Source organism: Physeter macrocephalus, chromosome 5, assembly GCF_002837175.3.
Source record: "Physeter macrocephalus isolate SW-GA chromosome 5, ASM283717v5, whole genome shotgun sequence".
Taxonomy (NCBI): domain Eukaryota; kingdom Metazoa; phylum Chordata; class Mammalia; order Artiodactyla; family Physeteridae; genus Physeter; species Physeter macrocephalus.
In genome coordinates this window covers 48417345-48435482 of record NC_041218.1, presented here as the reverse complement: position 1 = coordinate 48435482, position 18138 = coordinate 48417345, and the positions used below count along the sequence as shown (strand labels likewise).

Below are 18138 nucleotides of genomic sequence, written 5' to 3'. Positions count from 1 at the left end.
CGCTCCGCGGCATGTGGGATCTTCCCGGACCGGGGCACGAACCCGCGTCCCCTGCATCGGCAGGCGGACTCTCAACCACTGCGCCACCAGGGAAGCCCCGAAGAAAGATTTTAAGGAAAAGAAAAGGGAGATGTTTGGGGAAAGTGGTATATGTGCCTGCCCTTCCCATCCCCCACCCTTCCTCTTCCCATCTTTGCTTCCCCTCTCAATTAGCCCCACAGAAAGACCACCTCCAGGGAGGGGCAGCCTTTAAAACACTTCTTTTGGCCTTTTTTAAAAATTGAGGTGTAATTGACATACAACATGACATTAGTTTCAGATATATAACATGATTGAATATTTGTATATGTTGTGAAATGATCACCACAATAAATCTAGTTAACATCCCTCATCTCACACAGCTACACATTTTTTTCTTGTGATGAGGACTTTTAAGCTCTACTCTCTTAGTAACTTTCAAATAGCAAGACAGTATTATTAACTACAGTTACCATGCTGTGCATTACATCCCTGGAACTTATGTCTTTTGTAACTGGTAGTTTGCACCTAAAACACTTTTGAAATATTTTTCACAAAACTATTAATCTTCTCAAACTCCAACAGAGATCCCCCACAAAAAGGAGGGCAGAGAACCAAAGGCTGAAGCATTGGGAATGAGTGAGATGTGAATCCCAGAGGGCTAAGTGAGCATTTGAGAAAGACAGAGAAAAATGAGAAAGGTCAAAGTAGAATGAGAAAAAGAGAAAACATATAACAGAAAGGAGCTGGAGGGAACGGACTCTGGGAGATGGGGTGATTGAATCAATCTATCTCTCTGAGACCAGCACAACACAAGGTCCGCTGGCCTGCTCTGAAAATGACTCAGATGCTTACCCAGTCCTCCCTTTCTGAGCATTGTAAAGTTGTTTCTCTGCTGCCTTGTACTGACTGGGGTATACTTTCTACCTTCCCTCCTGGATCAGGGGCTATTGGGAAGCAGGGAATTTGTCTTGTTTATCTTTGTACCCCCAGGGACACAGTATGCTGATTTATACACTTCAGACATTCGATACACATTTGTTAATGAATAAATGTGAATGAATGAACTAAAACATGACACACTGGCAATGCACTAGGATTAGCTTACTTCTACAAAAACCTCCTAAGGCAGGCAGGCCTTATTAAGATCTCAAGAAATTTAGAAAAACTTTTCTCTGGCCCACAAAAAAGTGTTTCATCCTGTTTTAAATTTTAAATTTCCTTTAACTAAACCCCAGTAAAATAAAAGTTCTTTCAACTAAATTGATTTTTTGCATTTTCAAATGTCCCTGTTCATCCTTCTAGAATCTATTCATGGAATGTGGAAAATAAACTCCCAAGATGGAGGAGTTTCTTTCTTCCTGGAACCGTGACTCATAATACAAATGTTGAAAACAGCTGAGAAAAGGAAAAAGGTTTTCTTTGAAGCGACTTCACTTCCTACTTGTTATTTACTGTGGTTACCAGTGCTTGTGATAGTAACACTTTCAAAAAGATTAGAGTATGACCAAAGAAGGGTTTGAACCAGGCCATAAGTAATAATAAATTAAGACCTAATAGCAAAATATTCTTTAAAGTTGGTGAAAAGGCAGTGTCTGGAAACATGCTAAAACTGGCCTCCTACATTCATTTTGTTTCAGAGAGTGAGGATTTATTCTAGCTGCAGAGAAAGCAAACATGCAATTACAGTTACATAAAACTAAGCCAGTTAGTTTATGTTGGGGATTTTTTTTTTAATTAAAATTTCCCTCGTCTTTTTGTGAATTACTGTTTATCCCAAAAATGTTCCATTACGATATTAAGACTCATGTTCCTAAGATTCTGACAGCCTTGATAAACAAAAGGGATTCAGGGGAGTGAGCTGACCATCTGTCCAGAGCTTCCTGAACTTTCAGTAAAGCGGATGAATACAATTATCCTTAATTGTGTTGTCAGGACTGCAGTTGAATACCCAGATGTACCTGATTTTGGATTAGCCATTTAAAATTCTGTTCAAAGATTTTTGACAGAACTTTAGAAAGTGAAATTACACCAGATTTAATATTTTAAATGTTGTCACTCATCAGATGGTGCTCTATCAGGCTTAGCATAAAAAAGGACAGAAGATAAAACTATCTCCCTCAGAATCTTTCTTTACTACTGCTGACGCCCATGACCGTGAAATGCTTGTAGGTGAGAAATCCAGGAATGGGAGGGATGTGGACAATCTCTCAGGCAGATTTCTCTGTATTCTTTGCACTTGTTCTACCAGATGTACGATTCAGAGACACCGTGGACACGCTGCCTTAATGCTTTGTTCAAGCTGTCTTACTCAGTATGCACAGGCCCTTTCTTATTTGCCCAAACCTTATCCTACACCCTCAAGTCTGGTCACATAGCACAGTGGTTCATACCGCAGGCTCTGGAGTCAGCAGAGATAGGTTTGAATTCCAGATCTGCCACTTACTACCTTTAAATGGTCCTGGGCAAGACACCTAATTTCTCTGGGCTTTAGTTTTCTCATTCGTAAAATGGGAACAATAAGTATTCATTTTTCATTAGAGTTGCTGTAAGGATTAAAAGAGCTAATTTGTGTAAAGCATAACGCCTGAAACATAGGTCTCAAATTTAAATTCTACAAATATTTATTGAGTGCCTATTACATACAGCCGCTGTGCCAGGTACTCGGGATACAATTACTACTAAATGTTAGCTATTTATTGATATTATTCTTACTACTACTTTCTATCTGGATTATGCCAACCAACAGGGATAGCTTCCTTCTAAAAATTTCCAGCACGCCTACCTCAAACGTAATACCTTAGAACTTTAGTATGCATTGCCTGATTCCTTAATTGTTTCATGTGTGTGCATCTGGTCACTCCAAAAGAGGACAAGCTTCTTAAACAAAGGAAAATAAATTATAGCAAGCGAATTACAGAGCGCAAGTCAGAAAATTTGGGTCTTAGATCCATCTCTACTACTATTACCTGTGTCCCCTTGGGCAAGTCACATAAAATATTTGAGGCTCAAATTCCTCATCTGTGAATTGGCAGGGTTTGGTTATGAGTATTTAACTCCTTTTCAGCTCTAAACGAAATGATTTGCTTTGATTTACTGTGAATAAACATAATCTAAGTCATCAATATCCACGGAAGCCAAAAGGAAGGCACATGATCCAGTTCGGTGGATTTGGGTTAATGATATTTTGCCTCTTCATTTATGTCTAGTGATATCAGCCTATGCCATTGGGCTACCATCTTTTCATGACTTTTCTACATCAAGCAAAAATGAGTCTTTTAAAAAAAAAAGACTACACAGCCTCACTACATTATCACTGACTACATTATCAAAGTTTTTCATTTTTTCTTAGAAAAGAGATGGTGAAACATGGAGCCAATGTATATTTCAGACAAAGATATATGAGCAGGACTCCAATACACCCTTAAGAGGGGAGAATATTTTGGTTTTAACTCAAACCAAAGACAAAAATGATGACAGCCTATTGGCTATAAGAACTAAAGAAAAGTTGCTTTATTTTAAACTCCCATACAGAGTATATATATTTATTTTAGATCTTTAAAATGATCATTTCCCTAAAATTTCCAGTTTCAGTTCCACATTCCCATGAAATCTACCAACTTATCAGCCTCACAAGCATTAACTCTGCCTTCCCACCTGTGACTAGGGATAAACTCCGAAGCAAACACCAAGACCTCCATCCATGGATGCTCATCTCCTTCAAGAAAATGTTCCAGCAACAGACGTCCCACCCCAATCAACTTTCCCCTCTCTGCTGGACTATTTCCATCATTATCTCCTACTATCCGTAACTCTCTTCCTGACCCTTCCTGACTCCACAACTCCCTTCAGCCACCACCCCATTTCTCTACTCCCTTTTACAAACAGCTCTGCCTATATACCAGTTTATAGTTCAGGAGTGTCCTGAGGTCCAGAAAGATTACATAACTGATCCTACACAGTGATTTACCTTAGCATGAAGAAGCATTAAGGGCAGAGGCACGTCATAATTTTTAGTCTCTGATGACATCAAAAGACACTTTTTTTGTATTAATAATAGAAAAACCCACAAACTCTAAATAAAAGCCATCAGCAAACACTAATATTTAGAGAGCAATTTACAGGTTATAAAGAGTTTTCACATGCATTTCCTCATATGATTCTTTTAACATCCCTGAGACTTGGGTGGGTTGTTTTTTCTCCATCTTATTAATGCGGAAACTGAGTCCTAGGATGTTCAGGTAACTTACCAGGCAAAGGGGCCCAGCACAGTGGCTGTGAGCTTAGACTTTGGAATGAAGCTGTCTGGGTGTGAATCTTGCATCTACCAGCTGGTGTCTGTATGACTCTGGCAAGTAACTTCATCTCCTTCTGCTTTAGTTTTCTTGTGTGTAAAACAGGTGCACTTCCTGGCTTGCTGTGATGCTAAAATGATTTTTATATCAAATGCTTGGAAGCAGTAACTGAAACGTAGTAACCAATTGTAGACAGGCCCTATACTAGTTTTATAAATAGATATGCAGGGACTCAACCATTGGTTAATCTGACCCTGATGAACTTTCATTTTAGCTCTAAACTCTGATACTATATGACACCAAATCATTAATATTTGAAATAAAACAATTGAGCAAAATACTAGAAGGTATTCTGGATCCTGTGAGACAACTGCTAAAAAAAAACCCAACTGTTGAAACTATACCAGTGGTTTCTGATTTAAACTTACCTTCTGCAAACTCCCCAGCTTCAATATAAGGAGTTAGAAATAATGGCTGTCCTGGATCTCCTTTATGTGGTGTGGAAACATGGGCTTTTCTGTATAAGGAGCGAAACAGCCCATCACCACCAGGGCTGAGCACCAACAGGGCCAGCAAAGCAAGCGCCTTCCACATGGCACCAACCGTTCTGTCTAGACCTAGGATGGAAACAATAACATTCCACAAATAAATACAGAGTAAATACTTACCGAGCCCCTTTACATGCAAGACATTCATTTAGTTACTCAAAGAAAAATATATATAAAGCTCTTTGCTAAGTACCTTAGATACAACCTAAATAAGATAGACCCAATCCTTGCTCACCCTGAAATTAACAGTCTAATGGAAGGCTATTCAAGGGATTTACAATGCAACTAAAGAAACGATTTATATTTCTAAAACTGTGGTCTGGAAAGCAAATTTGATGAAGGATTACATGAAGCATCAAGACAACAGGGACTCTGTAAATAGATCATGAAATGAGTGGGAGAGATAGTCGTCTGCTACAGGCAGAGGACTGAGAACACATTTCAGGCCAAGAGAACCTAGGAAGGCCTTACCAAGGTCGGAGGTGAATAAAAGGTGGGTGGAACTCAGCTAGGAAGAAGAAATGGGGAAGGCATCAATGGTGGGAGGCACAGCTTGAGAAAAGGTGAGACCTGAATTGTCCCTGGGCATTTTGCATGTGATTTCTGGTCACCTTTCTATCTCTTACAAATCACTAAACTTTGCATCCAAGAGCAAAAAAGAAAGAAAGAGAGAGGGAGGGTCTTATAGCAATTTTTAGGCCCCTGCCCCTATAGCTAGCTGACAAATGAACTCAAGAGTTAGACTTCACACTTTATTAACACAAAGCTTCCCAAGGATCTTCCACTCTGATGTTTGCTTAGAGTATTCATCTGAGCTGATAATAATAATGGCGTAAAATTGTACAGTGATTTCTCTAAACTTGTAAACACATAAATTGTATTTACAATGGGCTTTCCCATGTATTTTTAGCTGATCTGAACATCCTAATAAATCAAGCAGGAAAGCAAGGATTATTATCATCAATCTTAGACAAAGAAAATTTGACTCAAAGGAGTGCTTATCCATGGACATCAAAGTAGAGAAATAGGAACTAGTATGCAGTCAGGGCCGGGACCCAGGTAAGGTGAGTCTGGTGCAGATGCAGGGTGGGAACTCGTCTTTTTTTAAATTTTGAGATTTTGTCTATCGTGGGGTTTTTTTGTACTATTTTTGATTTTTTCAAGTATTGCATTAAAATACTATTTATCTTGATTACTGAGTTTTTTGGCACTCTTAAATTTTATATCCAAGGCAGGCACCTCACTTGCTTCCCCTTAATCCTGACTCTGCTAAGTATTATAATGCCTACATCAGTGCTATTACATTACTCTGCACTGCTGCTAGTTAAATACTCTGCTCACTCAGATTTCTGGATGCAAAAAGAAATATACAATTTATGCAAATATAATGCCCGCTTTTGACTGTTCAGTGTTTTAAAATACAAAGCCACTAAAATACCTTAAAAACTCAAAATGTGTAGAAATCTATTAATCACATGCTTATCATAACCCAACTTGGCATAATAGGAAAATATTGCTTGTAGCAAATTTAAAAAGCTTTTCAGCCACATTTCCCCAATAAGATAAAAGTTTATAATTATAATTTGATTGAATACATAATCCTTGTCAAGTCTTTCATGGTTAACTTAATAGAACCCCCCAGACTTAATGTAAACAAGCCCAACCAAATAGAGTATGTAGCTAAAAAATGCTTTTCTCTATTATTTACTATAATAAGGAACAAAATGAATTTAGAAACTAAATTTAGGTTCCCAAGAAGCCCAAGGGTAATTTAATGATCACTATGGCACTGATAATACATTTTTTTAAATTATGAGAACTTGCTACGCTAACGTTTTACTAACAGCTACTTTCAAGGAATGCTTGAATCAACAATCTTACTCTCTAACAGGTTCGCAGGGAAAAAAAAATCTGTGGTATTGAAAACATATTGGAAGAAGCTCTTCCATTAAGAGGTTTTTTCCCGTGGGCAGAAACAAGAAACCAATCATACCATCTAATTTCTCAATCTTTCTGCTGCAAACATCCAGCCCCCGTTAATGGAAGTCATTAATATTTAAATAACCAGGGTAGTTACAGCACTCCTTCTGTAGGCAGATGTTGACTCAAAGATGTTAAAGACAGAAAGGTAAAACCAGTCTCGTTTTAACTGACATAAATCTAACACATAAAAGTAAGAGTTGGGTCAATTTAGGAGCTCCCATTGACATTTAATCAAATAACTATTAGAGTCATGGTTTCCCATGTAGGTGAATTAAAGCAACAACACACTTCATTTCACTGTTTCATCTAATGGTCAGAATTCCTGAACTGCGCTTAGCTGTCATCTCTCCTAATGAAAACGAAAGCCGTATCATGAACGGAGAAGTGTTTTGTTTTTTTTAACATCTTTTACAAATGTTTTTGTCTATCCTAAATTAGTCAGAATCTTTTTATTTATTGAACATTTATTGAGTACATTCTAAACTAATAAACGCTGTACTGGAAGTTATTGCCCACAGAGAGTGAAAAAAAAATTATTAACCCTACACTGTATCACGTGTCTACTTGAAATGATATGAAAACATTCGTGCTACTTCCAGTTCAAATACATCCTACTGAAGGATTCAGGCAAACTGCTCCTCTTCATAAATGTTCAGAAACAGAATAAAATCTAGGCAGATACAGAACAATATTGGCAGACTCAAATAAGCTAAAGGTCAAAACCATGTGATTCACTAAAACTGTCTTACTAAGCCTTAAATACTACAATTGGAAATCATGTGTCTAATGTAAATTTTTTTGATATAAACAAAGCTATTTATCACAGTGTTATTTAGAATAATAAAAACTGTCAACAATGTAAACAATTTAAGATAAGTTACTGTACATCAAAAAGATGGAATTACATACAGCAATTAAAATGACTCTACTGAGAATGTTTTAGAAAATATACTAAAATATTAGGTAAAGAAAAGCAGACTATTAAAATAGATGTATGGTATTTTCTCCTTATTTAATACACTTAAGAATTTCTAAATTTTCTACAATAATTAATCTTATAATTAGAAGAAAATTATTTTCGGCTTTGCTTTTTTATCACACAGTGAAGCAACTGGTAGGCATGGCTTGTTCCTTATTCCTTATTCCTACCTGGTTATGACCTCTCGCGTTTCCTAGGAGTAAGAGTTCTGCTTGTTCTTTTAGAATAAGTTCTGCTCTAACATTCTGTGAAGATGTGTCCTGATCTCCTAAAACCATAGAACCTCAGAGACTCAAAGTAAAGTTTGTCTTTGGTGAATTAGAAGGCTCTACACTAATGTGAGATGTTGTTCTAATAATAATTACTCTTATTGTATTTATATTTAGTTCTGCCTGGAGTAGAGTCCATAACGAATGTGCATGTAATTGGTACTAAGCAAATATGTGTTGAACTGGTAGGTCTAAATAGTGAATCGTGATATGTTAGACAGATGGGCGATAGTAGATGTTCATATGGTTCAATTCCTTCATCTCACAGACTAGACAACTGAACAACTAGAGAAGTAAGCAAGTAACTTATAAGTAAGATTACACCACTGGTAAAAGCAGTAGGACCAAGACTCAAAGCCAGGACTCACTTATGGCTCTAAATCTAATCTGCTTTCCACTCTCCCATCTTTGGTTATGATTATATATATTCAAATATTTTGATTCTTATTGTCTCAGGAGATAGTAACAATCTGTTACAGTCCTAAACCCCTTTCATTAGATCATTAGAGCATGCAGTAAAAAAATAAACAAATGAATATACAGAAACAATAAGTAATTCTTTCTAGAGAAATTTGGGTTTTAGAAACGATTTGTACTAATTCAGGTTCTAACACGACTCATTCACTGAACCTTGGGCAGGACACTGGCTTTTCTGGGTCCTGGTCAATGTGTTAAAACCAATGGTTAGATTTCCAGGAACTGTGAGAGGAACTGTGTTCAACACAGCCATTGTTTAAAATTAAACTATAAAAGCTTACCATTAAATAAGTTATATTAAAAACATAAGTAATAAATACTCAAAACTCATCACTTCTTAACTATTTTACTACATTTTACTATGATCTATGCTCTGGAGTTATATTTTTCATATTTGTCTAATGGACAGATTATATAATGGTTTGCTACTGTGCATTCCTTTCCAACTTGGTGTTCAGTAACATCTCGTAGCTTGAAATCAGCCATGGTGGGAGTATTTACACCACAGAAATCAGAGACACCACAAATCAGGGCTTCCCCTGCCCACGCTACCCCAGGGAACTAGATGTTCAACATTTACCTGCTCATGTGAGTCTCACGTTCCTTATTTGAAAAATGAGCTGGAAACTACGTTCCATCAACTCACACCCCAATCTAATGGAAATGATCAGAAGAGACAAAAGGGGAAAATCTGCCAAGTTGTCATCCGTGTGTAGAAGCAACCAGTAACACGCCCAGATAGGCAAGGCTTCAAGAAAAGAAACCTGAAAAAGCCACTGGAAAGTATGTGTTCTACCAGTGAAGAAAAGAATCAGAAACAAAAACTCCAGAATGAGGACAAAGAAACAAAGAGCAAACGTGTCAAGCAGCCCTGTTTTCCTCTTCTCTCCTTCCCATATCTCCATTTTACATTATAGATTATTCCAAACAAAGGATAAAAATCGTTCATGGAATAAATGTCATAGCTGCAATTAAAACAATTATTTGGAGTCCCCTCACATATTTAACTGGCTTTAATAGCTCCCAACATAAGAAAAACATTCCCCTGGACAAACAAACAAAAAACAGGCCAACTAGTAACAGACGTTTCCATGAAATCTGTAATTAAAGAAAGGGATAAGTGATCCCTCTATTCAAAAAAGACTCAGTCACCTCACAAGATTATTCAGGCATATCCAAAGCATTTGAATCCTGTAATGAAGGGCTATTGTGCAACCCTGAATTAAATACCAACCCAAATCCCAAGTCTAGCTATTTTTGTCAAAGGATTTCCATGCAAACAAATGGTAAAAGAAAACCTTTATTTCGAAGGATCCAGTATTCATTTTCCTCAGGACATCATTTTAATTTCTAAAATTGATATTTGAAGCGCTCTTTTCCCAGAAAGGACATAGTACATGACACAAGGTGATGGGCAACCTTTTGCTGAAGCATCACTGAGACTTACACGCCTATCTCCTTTCCACAGGCTATCCCTCTGGCATCAGACAGTGGTGTCTAATCTTGCTAGTTGAATTAGTCATCCCTTTCTCTGCCACCATATCCTTGGGCTCACAGGAAAGGGAAACAGACTCGAGGTACGTGGCAGGTGGAGAATAAAAAGAGTCAGGAAGAGGAGGAAATAATACTATCTGACACTATAGTAGGGAACTTACCGTGAAATCTCACTCCAACCAGAAGGAAAATTTGCATGGGGGTAGGAAGTACAAAGTAGACCTGTCCCAAAATGTTAATAACAGCTTTGAAACAGAAAGACCATCCCCATGATCCAAGGCATCCTCATGTGAACGATACCAGTCAAAGCTACCAATTATTCAATGCACTCCAGGTACATGAACTGTGTTAACTGCTTTATATTTTTATTTCTAATCTTTACCAGGTAGGTACTATTATCATCCCATTTTACAGATGAGAAATTGATCCTCAGAGAATTTAAGTTACTTGCCCAGGGTCACACAGCTAGAAAGCAGTAGAGCAACGAATTGAGGCCAGTACCAATCAATTTTCAAAGACCATTCTATAGTCCCATACCAGCATCTCCCAAAATGTGCTATGTGTGCCAGGGGCTTATCTCCCTATTCAGGTAAGTTTGGAAATACAACATACAAAAATAAAATTTTTGCCAGAAGGTAAATGTGGATGAGAGAAGATTCTTCCCCCATGTTTCAGAGGGAACATGGTCCCACCAACACATTGATTTTGGACTACCAGCCTGCAGAAGTCTGAGACAATAAACTTGTGATGTTTTAAGCCACCTGGTTTGTGGTACTTTGCTATAGCAGCCCTAGAAAATTAATACATGGATAGTTGGGAAGACTGTGGAAGGAGTCAAGGTGGAGGGGATTACAAAGAGTGGAACTTAAACAGTTCTACTTTAAGTTATTATTAAGCATCCAAGCGAAAATTCTGAGAGGTCAACAATAAAATGGGAAAGGGAAGCTAAATTGATTTTGTATTTAAGACATGTCTGGCATTCTGGTAAGCCAGGATTTCCCACAGAATCCTTTATGGAATACTAGTTCAGCAAAATATAATTAGATTTTATAAGAACAAAACTTTGGGAAAATCTGGGCTAAACAAACTTAAACGGGTTTCTTGTTTACAGAATGAACATTTCCGAGGCTTTCACTTGCTAATGGATAGCATGTGTTTATTTGACTGTGTCACTATCCTTAGGCCCTAAGTTCCAAGATTTATATAAGACATACTCAGATAAGGAAACTAAATCCTAGGTTGACTAGTTTCTCAAGCACCAGGCTTAATTTTCTCAAGCCCCTGACTCAACCACTAGATAGTAAAGCTTGAATTTGAAGCCAGATCTAGATGATTCCAAAGTCCATGTATTTTTCATATATCATTATATAAATGACATAATACAACAAAATCTGCCTCCATGCAACTTTTGACAACAGCAGAATTCTGGGTAAACTGGATTACCTTGGCGTGCCATTTGCAAGATTTATAGGTGATGAAACTGCAAGTGATTTAAGGGCACGTTTATTTGCAAAGAAGTGAAACTCACATGACCAGAGATTGCTTTGAAATGAATTTCTAGCTTCCTTTTGTTTTGAAAATAATTTGAGGGGATGGATGAAGCCCTCAATCCTCATGGCAAAAGAAATGTCTTCCACTGAGAAGTCCCTTATTTTTGCTGAAGTAAATGTAGCCCTATTCTTTTTAAAATGATCCTCCTTTTTTGCTATCTACTATGACTAAATTTTCCATACAAAAAATCAGGATACACAGTGTGGCAAATACAAGGATAAGACTGGGTATAATGGATAAGAATAATTTATATGAGGAAGATCCTGGGAAATCACTCCATGTTGTCACCTTAACCAGGTGACAGGTAACTCCTCCTTGATTCCAAAAGAGATAATGTTGTCATTGGGAGTAATCTCCATGCAACACTCCCTTAGATTATTCCAGTGCTTCCCACATCTCTTCTCTACACATAGTCTCATTGGATCTTCACCACCACTCTTTTTATTTTTATTTATTTATTTTTTTTGCGGTACGCGGGCCTCTCACTGTTGTGGCCTCTCCCGTTGCGGAGCGCAGGCTCCGGACGCGCAGGCCCAGCGGCCACGGCTCACGGGCCCAGCCGCTCCGCGGCATGTGGGATCTTCCGGGACCGGGGCACGAACCCGCGTCCCCTGCATCGGCAGGCGGACTCTCAACCACTGCGCCACCAGGGAAGCCCCACCACCACTCTTGAAAGGCGTTAATGCAGCTCTTCAACAGAGGCCCAGGTGGATGGAGCAACTTCCAAAGTAATGACACTCTAGTCAGTAGCAGAGCTGGGACAGATTCCAAGTTCACTGGACCAGTTATTCATTCGATAAACAAATATATTTTAGCTCCTACTATGTGCTAGACTCCAATGCAGGCACAGAAAACAAGAGAGACAAAGTGTCTGCCTTCATGAAGCTTCCCATATAATGGAGGCAAGAGAGAGGAAACCTATTAACATCAAAGCAGGGTGAACGGTTACAGAGGGATGCGGTCAAGGAGTGATATTATTTTAGATTGGGTGGTCAGGGAAGGCCCCTCTGAGGTGGTGACAGGTGAGCAGATCTGAAGGTATTCGAGAATTTCAAGTGACTATCTAAGGAGAAGAGAGTTCCCGGCTGGAGTAAGGAAAAAGAGGAACATAATATGTAAACAAGTGGGACAATGGGAAAAGCAGAAGACTGATGGAGTGAAACAAGCAAGTAAACAAAAAAGAGAGCTCTTCTCTAGCTCACTTGAAAAAGAAATCAGCAGAGGACTGAAGGTATGATCTTCAGAAGAATTAATGAAGTGATTGTTAAACTCAGCCTTAGGGGGTGGCATTTCTGAGAGGGTCTGACTCTTCCTGCAGAGTTAAAGAAGTTGAATGACACAGACATAGAGAACAAACTTGTGGTTGCCAAGAGTAAGGGGGGTTAGGAGAGGGATGGATTGGGGGTGTGGGATTAGCAAATGCAAACTATTATATACAGAATGGATAAACAACAAGGTCCAACTGTATAGCACAGGGAACTATATTCAACATCCTGTGATAAGCCATAATGGAAAAGAATATGAAAAAGAATGTATATATATGTATAACTGAATCACTTTGCTGTACAGCAGAAATTAACACAACATTGTAAATCAACTATATTTCAATAAAATAATTTTTTAAAAAAAGAAGTTGAGTGAAAATAAAATAGGGCCAGAGGGTAGATACCCCACCAATAATAACCAATTGAGCAATTTTGGTTTGAGCTTTCCTCTGAATTACCTACCAAACCAGAGGGATGAAATGAAGGAACCCACATGTGCAAACACTTGACATAATGCCTGGCACACAGTCAGTAAGTATTTGGGAAGGTAATACAGTCCAATGGGAGGAGCAGAAAGAATTTAGACACAGCTTCAAATGTGGCTCTGTCACTTAAAAACTCTGTACCACTAGACAAAGTACTTGTATACTGAGTGGACCCACACTACCACTCATGGTTATTGTGACAATGATATCGTACATATATAAACTCATACCAGGTATAGCAGAGAGATAAAAGACAGTCCCTGCCCTCACCTTCTAACTGAGACCTTAGAACAGTCCCTGACCACAGAAGAGATGCTAATTAAATCTTATTTCCTTTGCCTTGTCAGTGAATTATTATAATAAGATAGGTTTACAGACCTGAATATTTATTCAACACATAGAGCATGTATGAAAATATTAATATAAAAAGGGAGAGGGGAGTTTTGGTTGTTAAATATTTGGATGAAGGCTTGGTGACCATGCATTCAGAATGTGTCCCACCTGAGGTTTCATTCGGAAAATATGGCCACCGTCACAATAGGTTGTTATGGTTCCCAGATTAAGTAGGCACTGCCTTCTGAAAAGAGAGACAAATTCATTAAATTACCTGGCTTCCTGATATTTGGTTGACATGGATAAAGCTCTGTGTACTCTCAAAGTCCAAGATAAAAAATATTTCACTTTCCCTCTTTCCTGCCCTCTGCCACCTTATTCTCCATCCTCTTGTCACACCCTCCCCCTGTGCCTCCTACAGTGGGAGTAGGAAAGACTCCACACCGCTCATATGGGTACATTTTTTAGTTTGTTATAAGTTATCAAGGAGAACTGTGGCTACAACAATGCTGTAGGTAGAACCATCATTAATATACAAACTGACAATTATTTTTCTTCTGTTTCAAGAACTCTGTATATTCAGATTTTCCTCAAGGTCCTGCCCTTTTTTTCTCCTTCTGTACATTCTCATTCAACCATCCCTTGATCACTAACTGCTAGTCCAGAATTTTGTTCCTGACCTTGCTGTTGGGCTCCCCACACTCAGAAGGCTCCTTCGCATGAGTACCCAGTTGGTTCCCCAAACCCATGGAGTCTTATAACAAAACATCAACATCCCCCCTGAACTTCCCCCTCCTCTAACTTCCTGATTCTTAATGACACCCAAGGCTCTAAAACCAAGTCCTCATGTTAAGTCATTCACGAAGTCCCACCTTTCTTCCTCTTTTTTTCCCTTTTGGTTCACAAGTCAACCCTCGCTTGCCCTGGGGACATTTGCAAAGCCTCCTAACTTGTCTCTCAGACTTCAGGTGCTCTCCACACCCATTCAGCCTAACACTGATGCCGAAGTGAGCTTTCTAAAGCACAAGGCACTTCCCTCCTCAAATGCCTTCAGTGGTTCCCAACTGCAACCAGAATAAAGTATGAACTTCCTGCCATGAAATTCAATGTCTTCCACAATGTGACTCTGGCATAACTTTCCAGAGCAAAGTGATACGACCCCTTCATAAACTCTATGTTCCAGCCAAATCAAACCCTTTTGTGTTCCCTAACTTTACTCTGCCTTCTATGTCTTTACACGTAAGCATACCTCCAGGCAAATAGTAGGCACTAAATCAATATCAGTTGAATGATAATAGAATTTAGGTGGGAGTATACAGTACACTGTAAAATTCTTTCAACTTTTGTGAATGTTTGAAAATTTTCATAATCAAACATCAGTAAAAATATTAGTCCATTTAGGATGAAACAATGAATCTCTTGGGAGGTGGGTTATCCTCCCCAGATACAGGTACAAGAAGATATGTCAAGGGGTCTTTCTGAAAGATAAGTAACAGAATATGGAGTCACAAAAGGGAAAGGAGGAAGAGCTAGCCCCCGGATGCCTAAATAAATAATTTGGGGCTTCCCTGGTGGCGCAGTGGTTGAGAATCTGCCTGCCAATGCAGGGGACACGGGTTCGAGCCCTGGTCTGGGAAGATCCCACATGCCGTGGAGCAACTAGGCCCGTGAGCCCCAACTACTGAGCCTGCGCGTCTGGAGCTTGTGCTCCGCAGCAAGAGAGGCCGCGACGGTGAGAGGCCCGCGCACCGCGATGAAGAGTGGGCCCCGCTCGCCGCAACTAGAGAAAGCCCTCGCACAGAAACGAAGACCCAACACAGCCAAAAATAAATAAATTAATTAATAATTTAAAGTGGCATGTCATTTAAAAAATAAAAATAAAAATAAATAAATATTTTGGCCGGTAAGCAACTTTAGCAATTTAAAGACAGCCACTAACTAGAATCAGAACACAAAGAGAAGGTTAAGAGGTAAGACCTAAGGATCCTGAAAAGATGTGATGCTAAGAATTTGCTTTTTCAGGCTAATGGATCTAAGGACATCAAGACTTATTACCACCACCCCGATCTTGCTCCCCAGAGTCAAGGTTAAAGCAGTAAAAGAAAAGCATGTGGTTTCATGTCCAAGGCAGTACCTGCAATATCTTCAAGGGAGAGGAATCTCAATATTCTGGTTTTGGTTCAGTTATATCAGGAGCATAGGTTTTATGAAGAAAGCACCTGATCACTGTCCTGTGAACTGAGTCTATTGCTTAAAGCTTTGAACTTGCAACTATATAGCATGAACGTTCAAACTCCATCACTTGTTTTGACCAAGTACAGTTCTTAGCGCTCTGTCCAGGTTACACCTCTCCCGAATCAATATAGATATTAATGATTTGTTTTTCTAGAACAAATTCTAGAGGAACCTTTCTAATTATGGGAAACTTGTCCTTCTTAAGTTCTTTTAAAATGTTCTTAGTTCAGTTCCTGAAAACTCCACATCATTAAACCACTGGGAATGTTAAACAAAAATAATCATGTTTGCTCTTTAAAATGAACTATACTTCCTATTAAGAATGGGTCATTACCTATTTACCTTGGGTATTTGGGAAAAGATAAAGGGGTATCTGATGTTAGTTGGGGCAGTAACTAAGCTCTTCCTCTCTTACTGTCTTAGTTTCATGCACAACACAATTTTTCTTCTAACAAACCATACACTTTCCAAAACAAAAACAGTCATTAACAAAATACTGTTATGTTGTTTGCATTTTTTTTTCTCCTCCCAAGGGGAGTGAACTGATAAGCCCAGTGGACTTCCTAAACACTCTTCTAAGTCATTTGAACTGCCTGTCAGTCAAAGCCCACTTATTTCTCAGGTTATAAAATCAGTCTAATAGAACCCCACTGTAAATTGGTTTATAAGCTGGATTCATACATATAGTGTTGGGCCAATTATGTCCCTCCAAAAGAACCAACTCCTATAAAAGAAGAATAAAACAGCTTCTTGCTAAGAATACTTGCATTACATTATAAAGGGTTTCCACTGGACTTAGATTAGCCTGCAGTACAATTCTAGAAAGCCCAATCAGCTAAGGGGTTTTGACAACTTTTCAGACTTTCATATGCCAGCAAAGCTAGTGCAATCTACTTCTCCAAAATCGTTCCAATTCCTATTTTGAACAGCTTTCTTAAAAGTTATTTTTCAAGTTACTAAAATGCTCCTTGGATTTTTTTCTTTCTCCTTACATCTCTGTTCTTCCTCATCCCTCACCAAAAAAAGTAAAAAGCAGTTGTACAAGTATCTTTCAAACGGGGAGACTGAAGCTTAGTAAGCTTAAATAATTTGTTCAAGGTCACCAACTAGCCAAAAGCAGAGCTAGGATTCAAATCCACACATATGCCAAAGCAGCTTTTTTTTTTCAGGACACCAAGCTGACCTGAAAGGCACTGGATGTTTCCATTTACACACATCTCTACGTGTCCCTCTGGCTCCTATGAATTCCTCTGCAAGGACCTAACCCACTTGGCAGAAAGCTGCTTCCACCTGTGCCATTCCCCTGGTTTTCTCCTAATCCTACATTCCGGGAAAAATAGCCTTTTCGTGTGCCTTCCTTCACTCAAGCCAAGTCTCCTTTTGTGAGACACGCACTCATTAAAGGCATTTTCCGCTTTCCTCCACAGCACCCACGAAATCCCAAAGAGACCCGGTGAAGGAGAAGGAGGACGTGTCCGACGCCGACCCCCTCGCACTGAGAGTGATGGTGGAACACACAGCTTCGCGCTTCCCTGGAGGGGCGCCTGGCCTGGAAGAAGCCCGGGGGCGACCTCCTCAGATTGTGCCAGAAGCCTTCGGGAGCACGTTCCGGGCTGGGCGCACACAGAGCAGAATACCAAGCATCCCAGGACTCCAATTTGGAAACTACTAGCCGGCCCAAACCACCTGACCCCAATCTCACCCCACCGGGCTTGCTTTCTCTTCGATGCTGAAGGCTTCTGAGACCGCCCTCCTTGCGCTCCGTGCGTCCGGGCACCAGTGACCCCCGCGGAGCCGCGCACTTACGCAGGGCACACGGCGCTCCTCCCTGCCTCGCGGTGCAAGGAGACCCGGTGCGGCCGGGCTCCCGAGTCCGGAAAGAGTGAGGCGGACTCCCCTCGTCGCCCCTCGCAGTCACGCGTACCCTGCAGACCGCGAGTTTTTGAGTGCCCCTCTCAGGAGGAGGAGACCCACATGACCTAGACCTACGGAGCCCAAGGTACGTCCCCACCTATCTCTCCCCGCGACCTGGCCGCGCCCGGTCAGAGCTTTCCGTCGTGGAAGAAGCCAGCAGTCGCAGAGTGAAATCTTAAAATGAACAGAGAAAGACTGACCACGGTGCAGCTCCGTTTGGTTTGTTTGTTCCTTTGTGTTCCTTTTGATTTTCTCGCCTGCTTTCTTGAAGCTGCTTAGAATTTCCACCGTA

General features: G+C 39.7%; 1 protein-coding gene across 1 annotated transcript in view; it reads right to left on the bottom strand.

The window, feature by feature from the left end:
• CPVL (carboxypeptidase vitellogenic like) overlaps nt 1-17842 on the bottom strand; it is a 108579-nt gene extending 90737 nt beyond the window's left edge. Inside the window, exons 1-2 of the mRNA XM_024130372.1 lie at nt 17739-17842; nt 4742-4930 (exon numbers count right to left, since the gene is read on the bottom strand). Of these exons, the coding sequence (XP_023986140.1) occupies nt 4742-4907 (166 nt within the window). The 5' untranslated portion in view covers nt 4908-4930; nt 17739-17842. The remainder of the gene's footprint in view (nt 1-4741; nt 4931-17738) is intronic.
• Nucleotides 17843-18138: the final 296 nt, after the last annotated feature.